Source organism: Ailuropoda melanoleuca, chromosome 12 (genome assembly GCF_002007445.2).
Source record: "Ailuropoda melanoleuca isolate Jingjing chromosome 12, ASM200744v2, whole genome shotgun sequence".
NCBI lineage: Eukaryota > Metazoa > Chordata > Mammalia > Carnivora > Ursidae > Ailuropoda > Ailuropoda melanoleuca.
The window spans coordinates 37,658,457-37,676,838 of NC_048229.1; the positions used below are offsets into that span (position 1 = coordinate 37,658,457).

The 18,382-nt window shown below is 51.9% G+C and overlaps 1 protein-coding gene across 2 annotated transcripts; it reads left to right on the forward strand.

Moving 5' to 3' along the window:
- Nucleotides 1-2,341: 2,341 nt before the first annotated feature.
- On the forward strand, nt 2,342-6,748 carry PPP1R14A (protein phosphatase 1 regulatory inhibitor subunit 14A). Of its 2 annotated transcripts, XM_034638789.1 has the most exons (4): nt 2,353-2,801; nt 4,933-5,013; nt 5,575-5,607; nt 6,531-6,748. In XM_034638789.1, the coding sequence occupies exons 1-4, from the start codon at nt 2,601-2,603 to the stop codon at nt 6,657-6,659; spliced, it is 444 nt and encodes a 147-aa protein (XP_034494680.1). In that variant the 5' UTR covers nt 2,353-2,600; the 3' UTR covers nt 6,660-6,748. The 2 variants fall into 2 exon arrangements, with proteins under 2 accessions (XP_034494681.1, XP_034494680.1); XM_034638790.1 differs by lacking the exon at nt 5,575-5,607 and having other exon boundaries at nt 2,342-2,801.
- Nucleotides 6,749-18,382: the final 11,634 nt, after the last annotated feature.

Here is an 18,382-nt window from a genome sequence, read left to right on the forward strand (position 1 = left end):
ACATTCACACACAAGCTTTTGTGTGAACATATGCTTTCAGTTCTCTAGTATATTCCTAGGAGTAGAATTGCTGAGTCATATGGTAACTCTAAGTTTAACCTTTTGAGGAACTGCCAGACTGTTTTCCAAAGTGGCTGCACCATTTTACATTCCCAACATCAATGTATAAAGGTTGTGATTTCTCCACAGCCTTGCCAACACTTGGTATTTTCCATTTAAAAGAAATTAGGGGCGCCTGGGTGGCAGAGCGGTTAAGCGTCTGCCTTCGGCTCAGGGCGTGATCCTGGCGTTATGGGAGCTGTCTGGGGCACCTGGCTGGCAAAGCCTGCAACTCTTGATCTGGGGGGTTGTGAGTTCAAGCCCCACATTGGGTGTACAGCTACTATAGAAAATAAATAAACATTAAAAAAGAAATAAAAGAAATTATAACCATCCTACTGGATGTGAAGTGGTATCTCCTCATGGTTTTGATTTCCATTTTCCTGATAATTAACATGGTGAGCATCTTTTCATATGCTTATTGGCCTTTGTATATCTTTTTAATTTTTTATTTATTTAACTTTTTAAAAAATTTATTTATTTATTTGAGAGAGAAAGAGAGTGAGCGAGAGAGAATGCACATGAGCCAGGGGAGAAGCAGAGAAGCAGACCCTCTGCTAATCAGGGAGCCTGCCGTGGGACTTGATCCCAGAACCCTGAGATCATGACCTGAGCGGAAGACAGATGCTTAACTGACTGAGTCACCCACGTGCCCAGTATATCTTTTTTAGAGAAATGTCTATCTGGAGGCTTTGTCCATTTTTTCATTAGGTTATTTATCTTGTTATTACTATTGAGTTCCACCACTTCTTTATTTTAATTACAAGTACCTTATTGGGGGTGCCTGGGTGGCTTGGTTGGTTGGGCACCCAACTTGTGGTTTCAACTCCAGTTGTGGTCTCGGGGTCGTGGGATTGAGCCCTTTGTGGCACTCTTCACTCAGTGCAGAGTCTGCCTGGGATTCTCTCTCTGCCTCTCCCCCCCTCAAATAAATAGGGGTACATGGGTGGCTCAGTCGGTAAAGCATCGGCCTTCAGCTGGGCTCAAATCCCACATCCGGCTCCTTGCTTCTCCCTCTCCCTCTCCCCCTGCTCATGTGCGCTCTCTCTCTCTCACTCTCTCTCTCAAATAAATAAATAAAATAAAAATCTAACCCCCCAAAACAAGTACCTTATCAGATATATGATTTGCAACTCTTTCCCCATTCTGTGGGTTGTCTCTTTACTTTCTTGATGATGTCCTTTGAAACACAAAACTTTTTTTTTTAAGTAAGCTCTCTGCCCAACGTGGGGCTTGAACTCACGACCCCAAGATCAAGAGTTGCAAGCTCCACAGACTGAGACAGCCAGATGCCCCTGAAACACAAAACTTTTTAATTTTGAAGTCCAATTTATCTATTTTTTCTCTTGTTGATTTTGCTTTTGGTGTCATATCTAAGAAACCATTGCCTACTTACAGATAGTTTTAAGCAGGGATCAGACATGGCCAAATTTAAGTTTTAAAGTATCATTCTTGCTGCTTGTAATTAGAAGTGGAAAGACTGGTGAGGTAAGGGACTTCTGTGATCACCCTTGCTCAAATTGCAACCCCTCCCTCCCTCACTTCATTTCTCCTTTCTGCTTCATATTTCTCCATAGAACTTATCATATTCTAATAAGCTGTATAATAGTGCTTACTATTATTGACTGTCTCCAGCACAAGAATGTCGACTCCCTGAGGACTGGGCTTGTCTGTTCCCTGTTCTATCTCTAGTGCCTAGAACAGTGCCTGGTGTGTGTGTGTGTGTATGCAATATGTATATATATGTGTGTGTATGTATGTGTGTATATATATATATATATGATATATATATATATATGCGTCATTGATATTTTCAGAAAGCTGAAAGGATTGAAGAGAGCAGGTGCCATCTCCCCCTGCACAGGTCACTAAGAAACGCATTGGGAAGGAAGTCAGGCAGGAGGGGCCTGGTAATAACCAGAGGCAGAGAGGACCGTCTGGATGCTACCCTGCTTGAGGAGTCTGATATAAGAGAGAGGCTAACAGATGTCGTGATGTCAAACGAATACATATTTGTTGAATAGAGTGAGTGAATAAATGAAAAAGTCTACGTGGATGAGTGAATTAATGAAAGAACGAGCAAATGATGTACTGTGAATACTCCTGCTGGATCTTCCCTTGCAGAGAAAGGTGGCACGGGGGCTCCTGCACTGTCCCTTACAGCCGCCAGGGGGCGCAGACAGGCCCGGTCCCCAAGAGCCTGTCCCGGGACCCCGCCCCCCGGGATCCAGGCCCCGGGAGCCCCAGCCGCCCGGCCCCGGCCTGGGACTCCCCGACCGCGCGCAGACCTGGACTGGGCACCGCTGCGGGCTTTAGGCTGTGCAGCGACGAGTCCCTGCGCTGCCGGCGGGGAAACTGAGGCCTGGGCGCTTGGGGCGGAGCTGGCCCCGGGGCGAGCCCGAGCCCCCGCCCCCGGCCGGCCCCGCCCCGGCCCGTAAGAGGCCCCCTGGGCTCGCGGCAAAGCAGCACAGCGCGGCGCGGGGGCCGGGACCGGGATCGCGATGGCAGCTCAGCGGCTGGGCAAGCGGGTGCTGAGCAAGCTGCAGTCTCCGTCTCGGGCTCGCGGCCCGGGGGGCAGCCCCGGGGGGCTACAGAAACGACACGCGCGTGTCACCGTCAAGTACGACCGGCGGGAGCTGCAGCGGCGGCTGGACGTGGAGAAGTGGATCGACGGGCGCCTGGAGGAGCTGTACCGCGGCAGGGTGAGGCAGGGAGGGGTACGGGGGAGAAAGGGGGGGTCTCGGACCGACAGACCCCGGGCCCGGACACCCTGCGCCCTTGGGGTCTCTGGTTGCTTGTGCTGGCCTCAGTCACCCAAGAGAACGTGCGCCCCGGGACCAGGCATTCGTAGGACTCGTTGGCCCTTGCCGACTCCCCTCCATGGCTCTTCGCTTGTGGACCCAGACACACACTTGGGTCTCCCGAGATGGTTGTGCATAGCGGTTGGGCATATGGGGGGCTCGGAGGCACAACAACTGGGAAGCTTGAGCGGCAGTATCTGGACAGAGGTTGGGGGAGGGGCATGTCTTAAAGCCAAACTTAGATACGGTGAAGTGACCGGGAAGATAGTGAGACCCAGAGACGCACAGCAAAGGAAGCAACAGCATTCCCAGATGTGCACAGCGAATGGTCAGAGCCACTGCGACACAGGCTGTGGTCACCTACACACCAGCAGCCCCAGACACAATAGCTCAGGCCACAGCCCTATGCAGACACCCGGCACAACGGCACCCACACAAAAGGACTCCGGTTGCAGCTCCTCAGAGACACGCAGTGGAGCAAGGCACACACCGCGCGAGCTGCAACTCCCCTGGGACACGGAATGATTCACATAACAGCCGTCCGTTGCCTCCTAAAAGCAAAAGCAAGAACCACATGCAAACACAATGACAGAAACTACCCCGGCTCACAGAAAAAACAAATGCTAGCTACACGCAGACAGCAAGCCGCACAAGCCGTAGGGACACACAGGCCTCGCGTGGCAGAGACTACAGCCGTCTGTGGGCACACAGGGCATGAGCACAGCCTCGCGTGGGGACGCAGAGGCCATGGACACACATTTCACACCTTCCGCTTGAGTCTTCTTGAAGTCACACTGCACCACACACGAAACACAATCCAGGGATGTGGTGGTGGTGTCATCGGATGGACAGGATGCACAAATGCTCCTGGGCACAACTCGAAGGTGACAGAAGGCCGGGCGCCTCACGGCAACACAAGGCCCCGCTGTTGTCAGGCACACGGGGAGGCTCCAATAGGTGGAGAAAGAAGTCCAGTAGCCATTGGTAGGTGGCATCCTCTAAGGTCGTCCTCCGCTGGTGGGCATTATAGCTGCCATGACACATGACAGTGGGACAGACACAGCTAAACCAGAGCCACACGCCTTGCAGTCCTCCGAATGTAGGCCACCGTGCCGTCCACGCCCATGACGCCCCATACCTCTGCACTCTCATGCTGGCCCTGGCCCCTTGGCCTCGGCCTCTGGCTCACACGCAGAGCCTCACACAGGCGTGTGACCCACTTAGAGACTCTCCATGCCTTTGCTGAACCCCCTTCTCCGCACCCAAAGCCGAGACCACCCAGCCCTGAGGCCCACAATGAAGTCAGAAAGGACTTTGGGTGGGGGAGGAAAAAAAATCTTTAACCTCAGGGACCTCTTGATTTGACAGCTGGATTCTGTCCCCCGCAGGGATAATGAGCCAGCCTGCATTTGGCTTTTTGCCCCAACAGGCTATACGAGGAATCCCCCTCTGGGCCACGCAAAGTTGGGCTCCTGGCTCATCCCACCCACCCACTCCCCGGGGCGTTGGTGGTCATCTCTCTGGATGACCAGGGTGCACTCTTGGCCCTGGGGGCGGGCCTGAGCCCTACCCTCCCTTCTGGTCCTTCTAGGCAAGGGGCCTCCACCAGCAGGCTCTGGCCGGCCTGCACCCTTCCCCCACACCTAGTGCTTAGACTTTTCCTTGAAAGGGCAGAGCCAGCCCCTCTCCTGAATCTCAGAATCTGACATTCCAAGACTCGACAAGGCCTGTTTCCCTCTATGGGAACTGGGGCCAAGGAGAGAGACCTGTGCCAGCCCCAAGGCTCTCGGGGCTTTGGGGCCCCCCCAGCATCTGAGCTGGTACAAGCCCCTGGGCCTGTGTCAACCCATCTGTCACCCCTCCCCCCAACACCCAGATGTCCCGCCTTGGCGGTGCTGTCCCTGACTGCCACATTGTTGCTCCAGAACCCGCCAGCTGGGCCCTGGTGCTGGTGGGGCTTCTCCAGAGGCCTGGACAAAGGCGAGGGAGGGACGGGCAAGGGACCCTGACCACCCCTCCCTCCCTGCCTTAGGAGGCAGACATGCCTGATGAGGTCAACATTGACGAATTGTTGGAATTAGAGAGCGAAGAGGACAGAAGCCGGAAAATCCAGGTAGGTGAAAGGGAAAGCTGCCCTCCCCCCACCTTGCACCTTCCTAAAAATCACAATAGTCAACATGTTGATTGAGCACTTACTATGTGCCAGGCACTGTTTCACTTGCTTTCCACTTAACTCATTTAATCCTCACAAATTCTATGAAGGGTTTATGCTCTCCACCTTCCAGATGAGGAAAATGATTTAATCACTGTCCCTGGGTCACAGCTCAGAAGGAGCAGCTCTGGGAGTCAAAGCCAGGCAGGCTGACTCCCTGTGTCCTTGCTGTTAGGGCCTGTGGACTCCCAGAGGCAGGAAATGCTGAGTGACCTTCTGGCCCTCTCTGGACTTAGAGCTAATCCTGGTGCTGAGTTTCTTGACTCCACCCTCCCCCCAGTTGCTCTGTAAGACCCTCGGGCCATGTTTTTCCCTGGTGATCAGATGGGAAGTCCACCCTGGAGACTAACTTCCTTTTGTCTTGTTGCCTTGGGGCTTTGTTGGGAAAGAGAAGGGGCTGGAGGGGCCTAGGGGCTAGTTGTTTACTAGTTTCTTTTTTTGTGGCGGGGGCGGGGGGTTTAGGGACTCCTGAAGTCGTGCAGGAACCCCACAGAGGTGAGTTTTTCCTCCCTGCTCTGGGCCCCTGCATCCTGGTGGAGAAGGGGGTTCTTGGGGAGGAGGGAAGAAGCTGCCTGGCCCAGGGGCGGCAGAAGGAACTCTGGGGGAGCCCTCTGAGTTTCTCAGCCCCTTTCTTGTCTCCAGTGGTGTCTTTGTCTTCCTCAACCTAGCTCTTCTCTCCCCATCTGCCACTAGGGCCCGTCACCTCCTCCCACTGAGACGCTCCCCATCTGTGTCCGGCTTCTGCTGGTCCCTCTGCTGTCCTCCCCTTTGGGCGGCCCTTCCTGGGGCCCAGCCTCTCCCCAGCTCTCCCCCCTTCGGCTGCTTCTGCCACCCCGGGATTCCCTTCCCCACCTCTGCCCACCCCCCCCATATCCCTCTAGGCCCTGAAGCCCAGCGGCCCAACCCCTCCCACTTCCTTCCCTGCTTTAAAAGGGAAAAATATTCATGTTTCTCTAACCAGCTCTGGGCTGCCTGAGGGACAAACGTCATTGTGTGTCTGTCTGCCGCTGGAGCTAAGGCCTCTGTCCCTGGGGACCATCCTGGCGATCTCCTGGCCTGAGAAACATCTTGTTGTCTCTCTGTGGTTGTTTCTTTCTCTGTCCTTTTGTCTCTCCCTTTGTCTCTCCCCCTGCATCTGTCTCTGTGCCTCTGTCTTGGCCCCTCCCTGTCTGTGGCTCTCTCTCTCCCTGTGTCTCTGTTTCTTTCTCTCCTTCTCTCCATCTCTCTCCCTTTCTCTGTCTGTCCCACCACCCTCTTTCCCCATCTCTGCCTTTTGATCCCCCTCCCTAACTGCCTCCAGGCCCTCTCACTGCCCAGAGGGGAGGCGGGAGCAGTAGGGGCCCAGGTCAGAGGGGTTGGGCTGGGCAGGGGCAGCCCCTCCCCTCCCCCTGTTCTCAGGACCCCTGCCCCGTCCTCAGGACTTCGTCCAGGAGCTGCTGGGGAAGCTACGAGGCCTCCACAAGCAGCCCGGCCTCCGCCCGCCCAGCCCCTCCGGGAACCACAGCCTGAGCCCCATCCAGGACTCGGCCAGGACCGCACCACCCTGACCTTGCCTCCGTGGCCCCCTCCCTTCTCCCCTACCCTCCACACCGTCCTGGTTTGTTTGTAAGTTGTATGTAATGGTTCTGTAACAACACGGTGTGCCTGTGTTTCCTCTCCCTGATTACCGTGGACTTTCCCGAGCTCCCCACACACACCTCCCTCTGTCCTGCTGCATCTCCCCTGCTCCTGGCACCCGCAGCTGGTCTGACAGATGGAGAATCACTCCTCAGCCAGAGAGCATGAGAACAGGCTCTGCTGACCTTGCTCCCCCCCACCCCTCCCGGGACTCATCTTGTCCTCACTTCCCCCTTAGCCTTGGCCCAGTGCAAGACAGCAGGGCCCCAGTGGGTGTCATTCAGAGCTCCTGTGGGAGTGATGGCCTGTGGTCCTTGTACCACGGGAGATGCGCAAAACCAAATGTGCCCAGTGTCGCCACAACACATCATGAACAAACCAAGGGGGCTTCCTGAAGAAAGTGACACTGAGGCATGGCTTTGAAGGATGCATAGGGGTTTGTGGGAAATGGGTACCCAGAGCTGAGGACTCTGAACCTTGTGGGTGGAGGGATTGACATTGAGGCTAAGCCGGGAAGATACCAAAGATTGGCAGGGCCATCCACCCATCGGGATGGGTAAGTTCCCCAGAGCTGGATAAGGGAGGCCCCTGGGCTGGGCGCTAGGGAGGCCTGAAGGGCTCCAGGGGAGGGGGTAGGGCGTCAGAAGTGGGTGGCAGCTATTCATCCCAAACTGTGGGAGTATTTCAGTATTTTTTTTAAAGATTATGTATTTGACAAAGAGGGCACAAGTAGGCAGAGCGGCAGGCAGAGGGAGAGGGAGAAGCAAGCTCCCCGCCCAGCGGAAAGCCAGATGTGGGGCTCAATCCCAGGACCTTGGGATCATGACCTGAGCCGAGGGAAGACGCTTAACCGACTTAGCCACCCAGGCGCCCCAGTATGTCAGTAACAGCAGGTCTAATTGTAGCAGTGGTCCTGCCTGGGTCCACTCAGGAGATGGGGGTGCAGGGGAGCTGTGCCGGGCTAAGGACTGGGGCAGGGCCAGAGCTAGAGCACCCCCCCACCCCCGCCACCAGGACAAAGTACACCTCACATCTTCCCTCTACCAACTGACATTGGGGCCCCGGCCTCATCCGTACCCTGTGCCACCCAGCAGCCCAGCTGGGATCGGGCAGCCATCCCAAGGAGTCTGAGCTCCAGTCTGGCAGGGAGAACTCCTGTCTGTCCAGCCCTGCAGGTGGCTTTGCTGTCCCTGTGCAGGCAGACCTCAGGCTTCCAGGGTCTGCTTCCCTCCACCCAAGTGTACAAAGAACAAATGGACATAGCCCTCCCGGCATCCAGTCACCTGCGTGCATCTCCCAGAACATCCTCTTGGGCCTACGGAACTCTGACTTCCCTCTCCCAGAACCTGTTTTTGGTTCCTCATTCTGCAGTGGTGATTATGTGCTCAAAACCCAGGTCCTAAGGTCCTGGGTGTGCCATGTGTTGAGCTTCTCAGTTTCCTCAGCTGGAAAATGGGGGCTTTACAGATGAGGAAACTGAGGCCCAGTTTAGTAATATCAGTTGCCCAAAGTCACACACAGCAAGTGGCACTGGGCTTCAGTCCCAGGAATATGACTCCAGAGCCCAACTACTGAGCTACACTACACTTTGCGGTGATTGGTACACATTAGTGTCGGGGTGGGGGGTTTAACTTATTCATACTAAAGTGTTAGTGACTGCTCACACTCCTGAGATAGCCTATCCAAAGGGCCATACAACTTGACTGAGAACGAGGCTACAACGAAAGCACTGGGAAGCAGCATACCATAGTGGGTAGGAGCTTGGACTCGGGTTCTTGCCTGGATTCAAATGCCATCTGTCCCCCTCCCTAGTTGTGTCATCTTGAACAAGTCACTTAACCTTTCTGTGCCTCCGTTTCCACATCTGTGAAATGAGGAGGATATGAACAGTACCTACCCCCGGCGTTGCTGGGAGATTTAAATGTAGAGATCACAGACTAGTGCCGGGCACGTAATAAACATCGTTATCAACCTTATCATTGTAGGGAGGAGCTGGACCATTAGCTCCTCCAGCCATCATCCCTGGCCAGCAGAGATGTGCCTTGGGAACACTGATTTTCAGGCCCTCTAATGTGGCAAAGCCCCAAGGGACACAGTGTACCCGACCTGCCAGCCTTGCATTGTTGCCCCCCAACTTGCCTGGTCACCAGGCTCCCTGCCTCCCAGGGTCTGTGCTGTTTCCCCCTTGGCAGCCGCAGGACGTCTTTCCCTCTCACCTTTGTCTCCATCCACTCCGTTCCCTCTCCTTCCTCCAATTCATCATTTTAAAACATCAATTTCTCGGTATTGTTCTAGGATTTTTTTTTTTTTTTAGATTTTATTTATTTGAGACAGTGAGAGCACAAGCAGGGGGAGCCGCAAAGGGAGAGGGAGAAGCAGACTCCCCACTGAGTAGGGGCTGAATGCCAGGACCCTGGGATCATGAGCCCAAGGCAGACGCTTAACTGACTGAGCCACCCAGGCGTCCGAGAGAGAGAGAGAGAGAGAGAGAGAGAGAGAGAGAGAATCTTAAGCTGATTCTGCCCTGAGTGCGGAGTCCAATGGGGGGGGGGTTCATCCCGAGATCACCACCCGAAGCAAAACCAAGAGTCGGACTTGCAACCGAATGCGCACCCCAGGCGCCCCAACCCTGATACAATGTTAGTTTATTTTATTGTCTGTCTACACTCCCCGACTTTCAGCATATTAGTTCCTTGCCTGCCTTGAGCATGGCAATTCTAAGATCTAAAACAGCGATTGGCCCACAGTAGGTGCTTGCCCCAAAGAGTGCCCCCTGGTGGCCACATTCTCTCCACCCCATGAGTCTCCCCGTATCTAAGTGAGTCCTCAGTGCCCCCTCGTGGCTATGTGAGTTGGTTTAAAACTGCACCCCAGAGGTTGGTTACGCAGGCAGCGGGAGGGTTGTCAGCTGGATTTTAATTAAAAGAGCAGGCTACAAAGGCAGCCGCTACGAGGCACTCATCCATCTCTGATCAACAGTAGGGGCTTTGCTAATTAGAATGACAGATATTAGAAATGGGCTTTCATCAATTATATGACTGGTATTCACAACTGAGGCGGGAGGGCCCTTAGCAAAGAGATTAATCATGGCTGATATACAAAAATCAGTATCATCTCAGTAACACTGTAATAACCAACTAAGACATAACTTTAGGGGCGCCTGGCTGGCTTAGTCGGTAGAGCATGCAACTCTTGATCTCAGTGAGTTCGAGCCCCACATTTGGCAGAGATTACTTTTAAAAAATTAAAAATAAAAAGTAAAATGTCAATAAAGGATATAGAAGGTAATCTGAAAAAATGAAACCATCCATGTCCTTGGATAGGACATCTTAATATTATCTACATGTCAGTTCTCTCGAAATTAACCGATACACTTAAACAATCTTAATAAAAATTCCAGATTTTTTTAAGTTCTTGATAAACCAATTCTCAAATTTATATGGAGGAATAAAAGTATACAGATAGCTAAGTCAACACTGAAAAGGAAAGGGGGGTCGTGCTTTACCAAATATTAAGACAAACGGCAAAGCCATAGTTACAAAAATAGTGTGTTGCAAGAACAGACGACTGCACCGAAGGAACAGAACAGGCTCACAGGCAGACCCAGGCATGTATAGGGACATAAAATGATGGATGTGGCACTTGCATTCGGTGGGGGAAAGGATGGATTTATTGTTCATTGTCACTTTAGGAAAACTGACTCACTATATGGAGAGGGAAAAAAATGGATCCTTACCTCACACCACATACAAGGATAGACTCCAGATGAAGTCAAGACCTAAATGTGAAGAATGAATGTATGGAGTGAATGGCGGTGCCAGACAGGCTCAGTTGGTGGAGCGTGCAACCCTTGATCTTGGGGTTGTGAGTTTGAGCCCCACATTGGGTGTAGAGATTACTTAAAAACAAACAAAAAAGAAATGCATTTTCTCACAGTTCTCAAGGTTGGGAAATCTGAGATCAGGATGCCAGCATGGTTGGGCTCTGGCAAGGACCGGCTCCCTAGCTTGCAGATGGCTGCCTTCCTGCTGTGTCCTCACACTCAGAAAGAAAGAGAACAAGCTCTCTGGTGTGTCTTCTTAAGAGGACACTAGTTCCATCAAACCTCATCTAACCCTAATTGCCTCCCAAAGCCCCATCTCCAAGCACCATCACACTGGGGCTTAGGGATTCAACATACGAATTTGGGGGGGACACACAAGCATTCAGTTCATAACAGTGACTTCTTTTTTTTGAAGATTTTATTTATTTATTTATTTATTTATTTGAGAGAGTGTGCATGCATTGGGGGGGCACCCATGGGGGGCAGAAGCAGGCTCCCTGCTGAGCATGGAAGCCTGACGTAGGGCTCGATCCCAGGACCCTGGGATCATAACCTGAGCAGAAGGCAGACGCTTAACCAACTGAGCCACCCAGGTGCCCTATAACAGTGACTTCAGAGGCTAGGTCAGAAAAAGCTTCAGCTGGATTCTCTTGGTATGCCTGGTCCTGGAAGCCAGCTGCCATGTTGTGAGGAGGCCACACAGAGACATGGAGGGGTTTTGTGTTCAGACAGCCAGAAAACAAAACAAAAACAAACAAACAAAAAACCCCACATGTGTGAAGAAGCCTGGAGAGAGAGGACCCCAGTCCTAGATGCCATCTGGCTGCAATGGCATGAGAGGCCCCAAGTGAGAAGTGCTCAGCTGAGCCCTGTCACTCCCAGAACCATGAGAAATAAATGTAATAAACAATGCTGTTTTATGCCACTAAATGTGGCAGAGTTGGTTAAACAGCCAGTGATCACAGGAACAGTGACCTATGGGGTGGGGGGGGTGCGCGGCAGGACGGGAAGGACTTCTGAAACAAAACTTCAAGACGATAAACCGTAAGGTGAAAGAATTTGATGAATTTGATCATGTCAAAATTAAGAGTTCTGTGCAAGGAACAGCCTCATAGATGAAGCAAATGTTTAATGGGCAGAATGAGGGATGATATTTACAACATCTACAACTGATGAATGATGACAGTTCAGAAGCTACAGGGAACTCTTGCGAATCAGCGCCAAAAGATAACACCCCTTACGCTGATCTTGATGAGCACTGACTAAGGTACAGAATTGTTGAATCACTAGATTATAGCCTGAAAGTACCATAACACTGTATGTTAACTATACTGGAATTAAAATTAAAAACTTAATTGGGGGGCGCCTGGGTGGCTTAGTCGGTCTGCTTTTGTCTCAGGTCATGATCTCAGGGTCCTGGGACTGAGCCCCTTGTCGGGCTCCACACTCAGTGGGGAATCTGGGAATCCGTTTGTCCCTCCCCCCTCCTCCCTGCTCTTGCTCTCTCTCTCTCATAAATAAATCAAACTTACAGAAACCCGTCATTTATTCATTTTTTAAAAAGATTTTATTTATTTATTTGACAGAGATAGAGACAGCCAGCGAGAGAGGGAACACAAGCAGGGGGAGTGGGAGAGGAAGAAGCAGGCTCATAGCAGAGGAGCCTGATGTGGGGCTCGATCCCATAATGCCGGGATCACGCCCTGAGCCGAAGGCAGATGCTTAACCGCTGTGCCACCCAGGCGCCCCTGTTCATTTTTTAAAAGATTATTTATTTACTTATTTGACCGAGAGAGGGAGCACACAAGCAGGAGGAGCAGCAGAGGGAGAGGGAGAAGCAGGCTTCCTGCTGAGCAGGGAGCCCAATGCGGGACTTGATCCCACGACCCTGGGATCGTGACCTGAGCCAAAGGTAGACGCTTAACTGACTGAGCCACCCAGGGGCCCCAAAACCCCTTAATTAATTTATTTTATTAATTTTTAAAAAGATTTTATTTATTTATTTGACACAGAGAGAGAGCCAGCCAGAGAGAGAGGAAACACAAGCAGGGGGAGTGGGAGAGGAAGAAGCAGGCTCCCAGCGGAGGAGCCGGATGCGGGGCTTGATCCCACAACGCCAGGATCATGCCTTGAGCCGAAGGCAGACGCTTAACGACTGAGCCACCCAGGCGTCCCCAAAAACCCTTAATTTAAAAAAAAAAGGGATTAAGAGTACACATGTCTAAGTACTGAGAGATGTATAGAATTGTTGAATCATTACGTTGTATACTTGAAACTAATATAACACTGTATGTTAATTATACTTGAATTAAAAAAAAAAGTTCACACCAAAAACAAACAGAACAAAAACATCCCGGGTAGGAAAATATGCAAGGAATTATCAATAGTAATCTGAAAGAAGCAAATTAAAACAACACCGAGAGGGGAGCCTGGCTGGCTCAGTCAGCAGAATGGTGTTGTCAGTTTGAGCCCCATGTTGGGGGCAGAGATTACTTAAAAATAAAAATCTTAAAAAAATAAAACAGAACAACAGTGAGATATCAGCTAACACCTATTCATGAGGCAGAAGTTAGAAAGCTGGATGATGACAAGTGTTGGCAGGAGTAGCAGTGGCATTGACCAACAGAACGGACCAGAAAGCATGGATGAAGTATGTGGTAATGCATGGTAAGTGAACTGGATAAACTGGGTAGCCTAGGCCTGGGGAAATAGGGCCCCCATGCACCACAGGTGGGAGTGGATCAGGGGCCAGGCTTCTGGAGAGTAATCCATTCATTCAGTCACAGAAATTTCTGAGCACCTGCTCTACGGCTGTCACTGTTCCAGGGACCAGGTTACATCAGGAGCTTAATCAGGGCATAACAGGCAATAAACAATATCATAAATAAGTGAATTATATATTAGAAGGTGATAAGGATAATGGGGAAAATTTTTTCAGATTTTTTTAAGGATTTTTATTTTTAAGTAATCTCCACACCCAGCGTGGGGCTAGAACTCACAACCCCAAGATCAAGAGTCGCATGCTCTACTGACTGAGGCAGCCAGGTGCCCCAAGAATTATGGGAAAAATTAAACAGAGAAAAAATTAAATATAGCAAAGAGACTGGAAGTGCTAGGAAGGGGGAAGATTGCCATTTTCAATAGGGTAGTGTGGTAGACAGGAAAATGGCCCCCAAAATGTCTGTGTTCTAATCCCCAGAACCTGGGACTATGTTACCTTACATGGCAGAAGGGACTTTGCTAATGTGATTAAGGGTCTTAAGGTGGGGAAGATTCTGCTGGAATGTCCAATGTAATTATAAGGGTCCTTATAAGAGAGAAGAAGAGAGGGCGCTCGGGTGGCTCAGTCAGTTGAGCAACTGCCTTCGGCTCAGGTCATGATCTCAGGGTCCTGGGATGGAGCCCCAAGTTGGGCTCCCTGCTCAGCGGGAAGCCTGCTTCTCCTCTTCCTCTGCAGCTCTCCCTGTTGTGTTCTCTCTCTCTCTCAAATGAATGAATAAAATCTTAAAAAAATAAAAATTTTAAAAGAGAGGGAGAGAGGCAGAGAGAAATTTGACACACACACAGATGACAAAGTGATGTGAAGACGAGCAGAGAAAGATTTGAAGATGCCGGCCTTGAAGGCTGGAGAGCGGGCAGTCACAAGCCAAGGAAAGCGGTCAGCCACCAGACGCTGGGAGAGGCGCAGACCCGATGCTCTCCCAGCGCCTCCAGAAGGAGGGGGCCCTGTCCACACCTTGATTTCACCCCCAGTGATACTGATTTCAGACTTCTGGCCTCCAGGAGTGTAGGAGAAGACATTTCTGTCATCTTTAGCTACTGAGTCTGTAGTCATTTGTCACAGTGGCCACGTTCTGTCGCTTCTCATCCCCTCCTCACCCCTGCTCTGCCCCCTCCTCCCACCGGAGCCACCGTGGCCTCCCCATTATCTGTGCTCCTGCCCCCCGAAACCATGGGGATCTTTCTAGGACAGTGTTAGATCGTGCTTAGAATGTACCACTGGCTTCCTCACCCCAGGGTTTTAAGGCCCCACCTGATGTGGTCTGACCTTGTCCTCAGTCTCAGGATTGTTGTGAGGGTCACATGACTGGGCACGGGCAGGGGGAAGACTGCTCAGTGACCACGACTCCCCCCATAGCCAGCCTGTCCGGGCAGCACACAGGTTGCTTTGGGGTCGGCACACCCAAGTTCAAGTCCTGGCTTTGGGATTTATTTGTGATCCCCCACCAGAGACCACCCCCTGGGGGTGGGGAGGGGATGGAATCATGCCCATCCCACTAGGCTGTTGGGATTATATATGTAAAACCTTCAGCCCAGGTGATGTGCACGGTCAGTGTTCAGCCACAGGCATTTACAATGTAAGGATCACATTTATCACGTGCTAAAGTGTGCCAGGCGCTGTTCTAAGTGCTTCACATGGACCCACAGCATCCTCCCCACACACCTGGGAAGTTGGAACTATTACACCTGTTTTGCAGATGAGAAAACAAAAGTTCCGGAAAGATGAAGAAGGTTCCTGCAGAGCCACAGGGAACACAGGACATTGGCCCACAGAGCCCACGCCATCCACTCTTGGCTCTGTGGCTTGTGATATGACCCCCACTCCCCCACCCCACTGCACCCCAGTGCTTGGTAACATTCCCTTCAACAGCATTTTGTTTCTTCTTTCTGTGTTTGTCCTCAAACACTAACCCAGTGGTTCTCATACCTTGAGGTCATTAGAAAGGTGTGGGGACTTGCTAAGGATAGATTCTGGGGTCTGTTTTCAGAGACCCCGAATCCCTAGGACCAGGGTGTTGTGGGGGGGTGGAATTTTCGCAGAAGACCTGAGTGGATTCTGACCCGGGAAGTGAGTAAGCTCCCTCTCAGAGTAGCACAGGGTGGAAAGGTGAGGTTAGCTTCTCAGTCAGACCTGGGTTCAAACGCTAGCTCTCCCTGCCCTGATGGGGCTCTTGGTGAAGGTATTTTCCCTCTGAGCCTCAGTTGGCTGTCGTGCTGAGGACCAGTCCTGCCTCTTAAGGGTGGGCAGTATGATTCAGGGATATGGAACCTAAAAAGTCCAGTCCAGGTCCTGACACACAGGAAGCACTACACCAATGGGACCGTATGTATCACTGTTGTTATTCTTATTAATCATCATTGTTGTTGCCGTGGTATTGCGTGACTCCCGACCTCACCCCCTTTGTCCTTCAATATCCCCATCTGGTCAGACTTCGGAAGGTCATGTGTGAACATCCCAAGGGAGGCTTAGGGGAGGGCTGTATACTCTGAAGATTAGTGGTGAAGAGAGGGATGTGGGGTGGGAGGTTAGCAAAGGTGTCTCCCTTAGAGGCCCAGGTGAAGCCCCCAGGGGTCTGGAACAGAGGGTGTCCTAGCGATTCTACAGAACTTCTGGGATAGGGTGTCAGACACCAGTGGCCAGGTGCCGGACAGGGTCTGAGCCCAGGGTGGGTGGACCAGTGTCTCCACTAGTGGCCCCACTGCCAGCAGGGAATCTGTCTAGGTCTGAGGGTTCAGAACTGCCTGTGTGGACAAAGACTGGGGCCACAGCGCCCTCTACTGGCCATATCCTTGGGCTCCAGGTTTAGGAGAAGTGACCAAAGGCTGGGACTTCCAGGATCAGTGTTCGTTCCCAACACTTGGGTGACAGCAAGATCGGGCATCAGGCCCCCAAGATGTCAGAACAGACAATTGCCCATGTCTGGAGAGGGTAAGGGGTCAGGACTCGAAAGGATTCCCCTGGAATCTCCTCCAAAAAGCCCCTCCCTGACTCACGGCCTAGGGCAGGAGCCTCCTCTGGGCTCCCACTGTTCCTGTGCTTCCCTGTCCCAGCCTTGGCCCTTCTGCTTGTGCTTCGTCCACTCTTGGCTGTCATTGTGTGCGGATGGGTTTGTTAGTCCACCGGGCTGTGCGCTTACGAGCCCAGGGCAGAGCCAGCACTGCTGTGTCAAGCATGCCTGCACAGAGCTGGGGACCGTAATACTCAAGAAAGGAGTGAAGGTGCCTGTGAACCTCTCCTTCTCTTTGTCTTTGGCTCCAGCCCTCTGCTCGGGTGGGGGGCGGAGTCTCCTTAATACAGCATCCCCTTCAGGGTGTGCAAGTGTCTGTGTGTGGAAGGGCACAGTCTGGAGCCCACCTTACTCTCTGTTCTGCTGGTTGCATGGCTCAGAGCTAGACGGTGGGGAGAGACACGGAGCATAATGTCTGGTTGATCCACTCATTTATTCAACAAATAATTACTGAGTACCTACCACTTTTCAGGCCCTGTTCTAGGCACTGGGAAGACAGCAGTGGACAGGGCAACAATGCCTGCCCTCACAGAGCTTATATTCTAATGGGTGGAGACAGACAATAAGTCAAACAACTAAATAGATCTATTACACAATGACAAACTATGATACGTGTTGGAAGAAAAGGCGTTTGAGAGGACAGGGTTATGGGGGGTGCTATTTTAGCTGTGGTTGGATCTGAGGAGGTGACATTTAATCAGGAACCTGGATAAAGTGAGGGATGGAGCCATGTGGATATCTGGGGGAGGAACATTCTAGGCAGAGAGAAAAGTAAGTCCAAAGATCCTGTGGCTGACATGGGACTGGAATCTTCCAGGAACAGGGAGGAGGCCAGTGTGGCTGGAGAAAAGTCAGCCAAGGGAAGGAAAGACGGAGATGAGTTCGGAAATCTGATGAGGGTTGGGGAGGGGATCAAGCAGGGCCTCGAGGGCTGAGGGAGGATTTTGCATTTTATTCTAATTGTGAAAGAAGCCACTGGAGGTTTTGAGCCAGAGAGCATTGTGATGCCATGTGTTTTCGATAGCCCACTCTGGAGGCCGTGGGCAGAACAGACCTGGAGCTGTCCAGGCAGGAGACAATGCGAATGGTACCAGGTAGAGGCTGTGAAGGGAGAAGACTAGAGGCATCCTGGATCTGTTTTGTGAATGTAGAGATAATAGGATTTGCTGATGGGCTTGGTGTGTGTGTCTGTGTGTGTGTGTGTGTGTGTGTGTGTGTGTGTGTAAAAGAAGAGAGCCAATGATTAATTGCACTTAGAACAAAATCCATTTTCTTTCTAATGTCCTACAAGGCTCTACATGACCTGCGTCCTTGCTCTTTCCCCAACCTTGTCTCCCCCCTCACTCACTCTGCTCCAGTCACACCAGCTTTCTTACTGATCTTTGCACTTGTCAAAGCTCGCTCCCTCTCCCCTCCTATTGCCTGGCTGGAACTTCTCAGGTCTCAGCTCAAATGCCACCTCCTCAGAGAAGCCACTTTATAGCATTCATAATTCTCTAAAATGCTTTTGTCTATTTGCTTTCTTCTTTATCACCTATCAGTTTTTCTCCATGAAAATGTCAGCTCCTTGAGGGCAGCGACTTTGTTGGTCACTGCTGTATGCCACAGTATGCAGAAGAGTGCCTGGCACCTGGCAGGCACTGAATAAGTGAACAAAGGCAGTGATTAACCCCTGTGCTTGTTTATACGCTGGCTTACACAGAAGAGACACCCAGACCAGCAAGCATAGACAAGAATACACACAGATCCTGGGGTCATCCACATACCCTGGGGAGACCCATTGGCCAGGGACCACCTGCTGCCACGCCCGCGGTTCCTGAAGGATGGAGAGCCCGAGATGGGAATGGAGAACCCTCAGGGAGGAGGAAAGGATGCTCTGGGACGAGCCCAGCCCCGCCCTGTATCCTCAGCAGCCAATGGGCGCGTGGTCCTCCCGGCGCCCCCTGGGACGTGTAGTCCGGCCGGGGGCGCCCTCGGGCGCCGCCGCGCGCCCCTAGACTCCACGTCCCGTCGTGCGCCGGGAGGTGCGGGGATTGGCCGA

Bases quoted from the DNA above. Each gene is read 5' to 3' on its own strand.
- PPP1R14A (XM_034638789.1), top strand. From the start codon at position 2,601: ATGGCAGCTCAGCGGCTGGGCAAGCGGGTGCTGAGCAAGCTGCAGTCT. The intron at 2,802-4,932 runs GTGAGGCAGGGA...TCCCTGCCTTAG, and splicing joins AGGAGCTGTACCGCGGCAGG to GAGGCAGACATGCCTGATGA. The intron at 5,608-6,530 runs GTGAGTTTTTCC...CCCCGTCCTCAG, and splicing joins CGTGCAGGAACCCCACAGAG to GACTTCGTCCAGGAGCTGCT.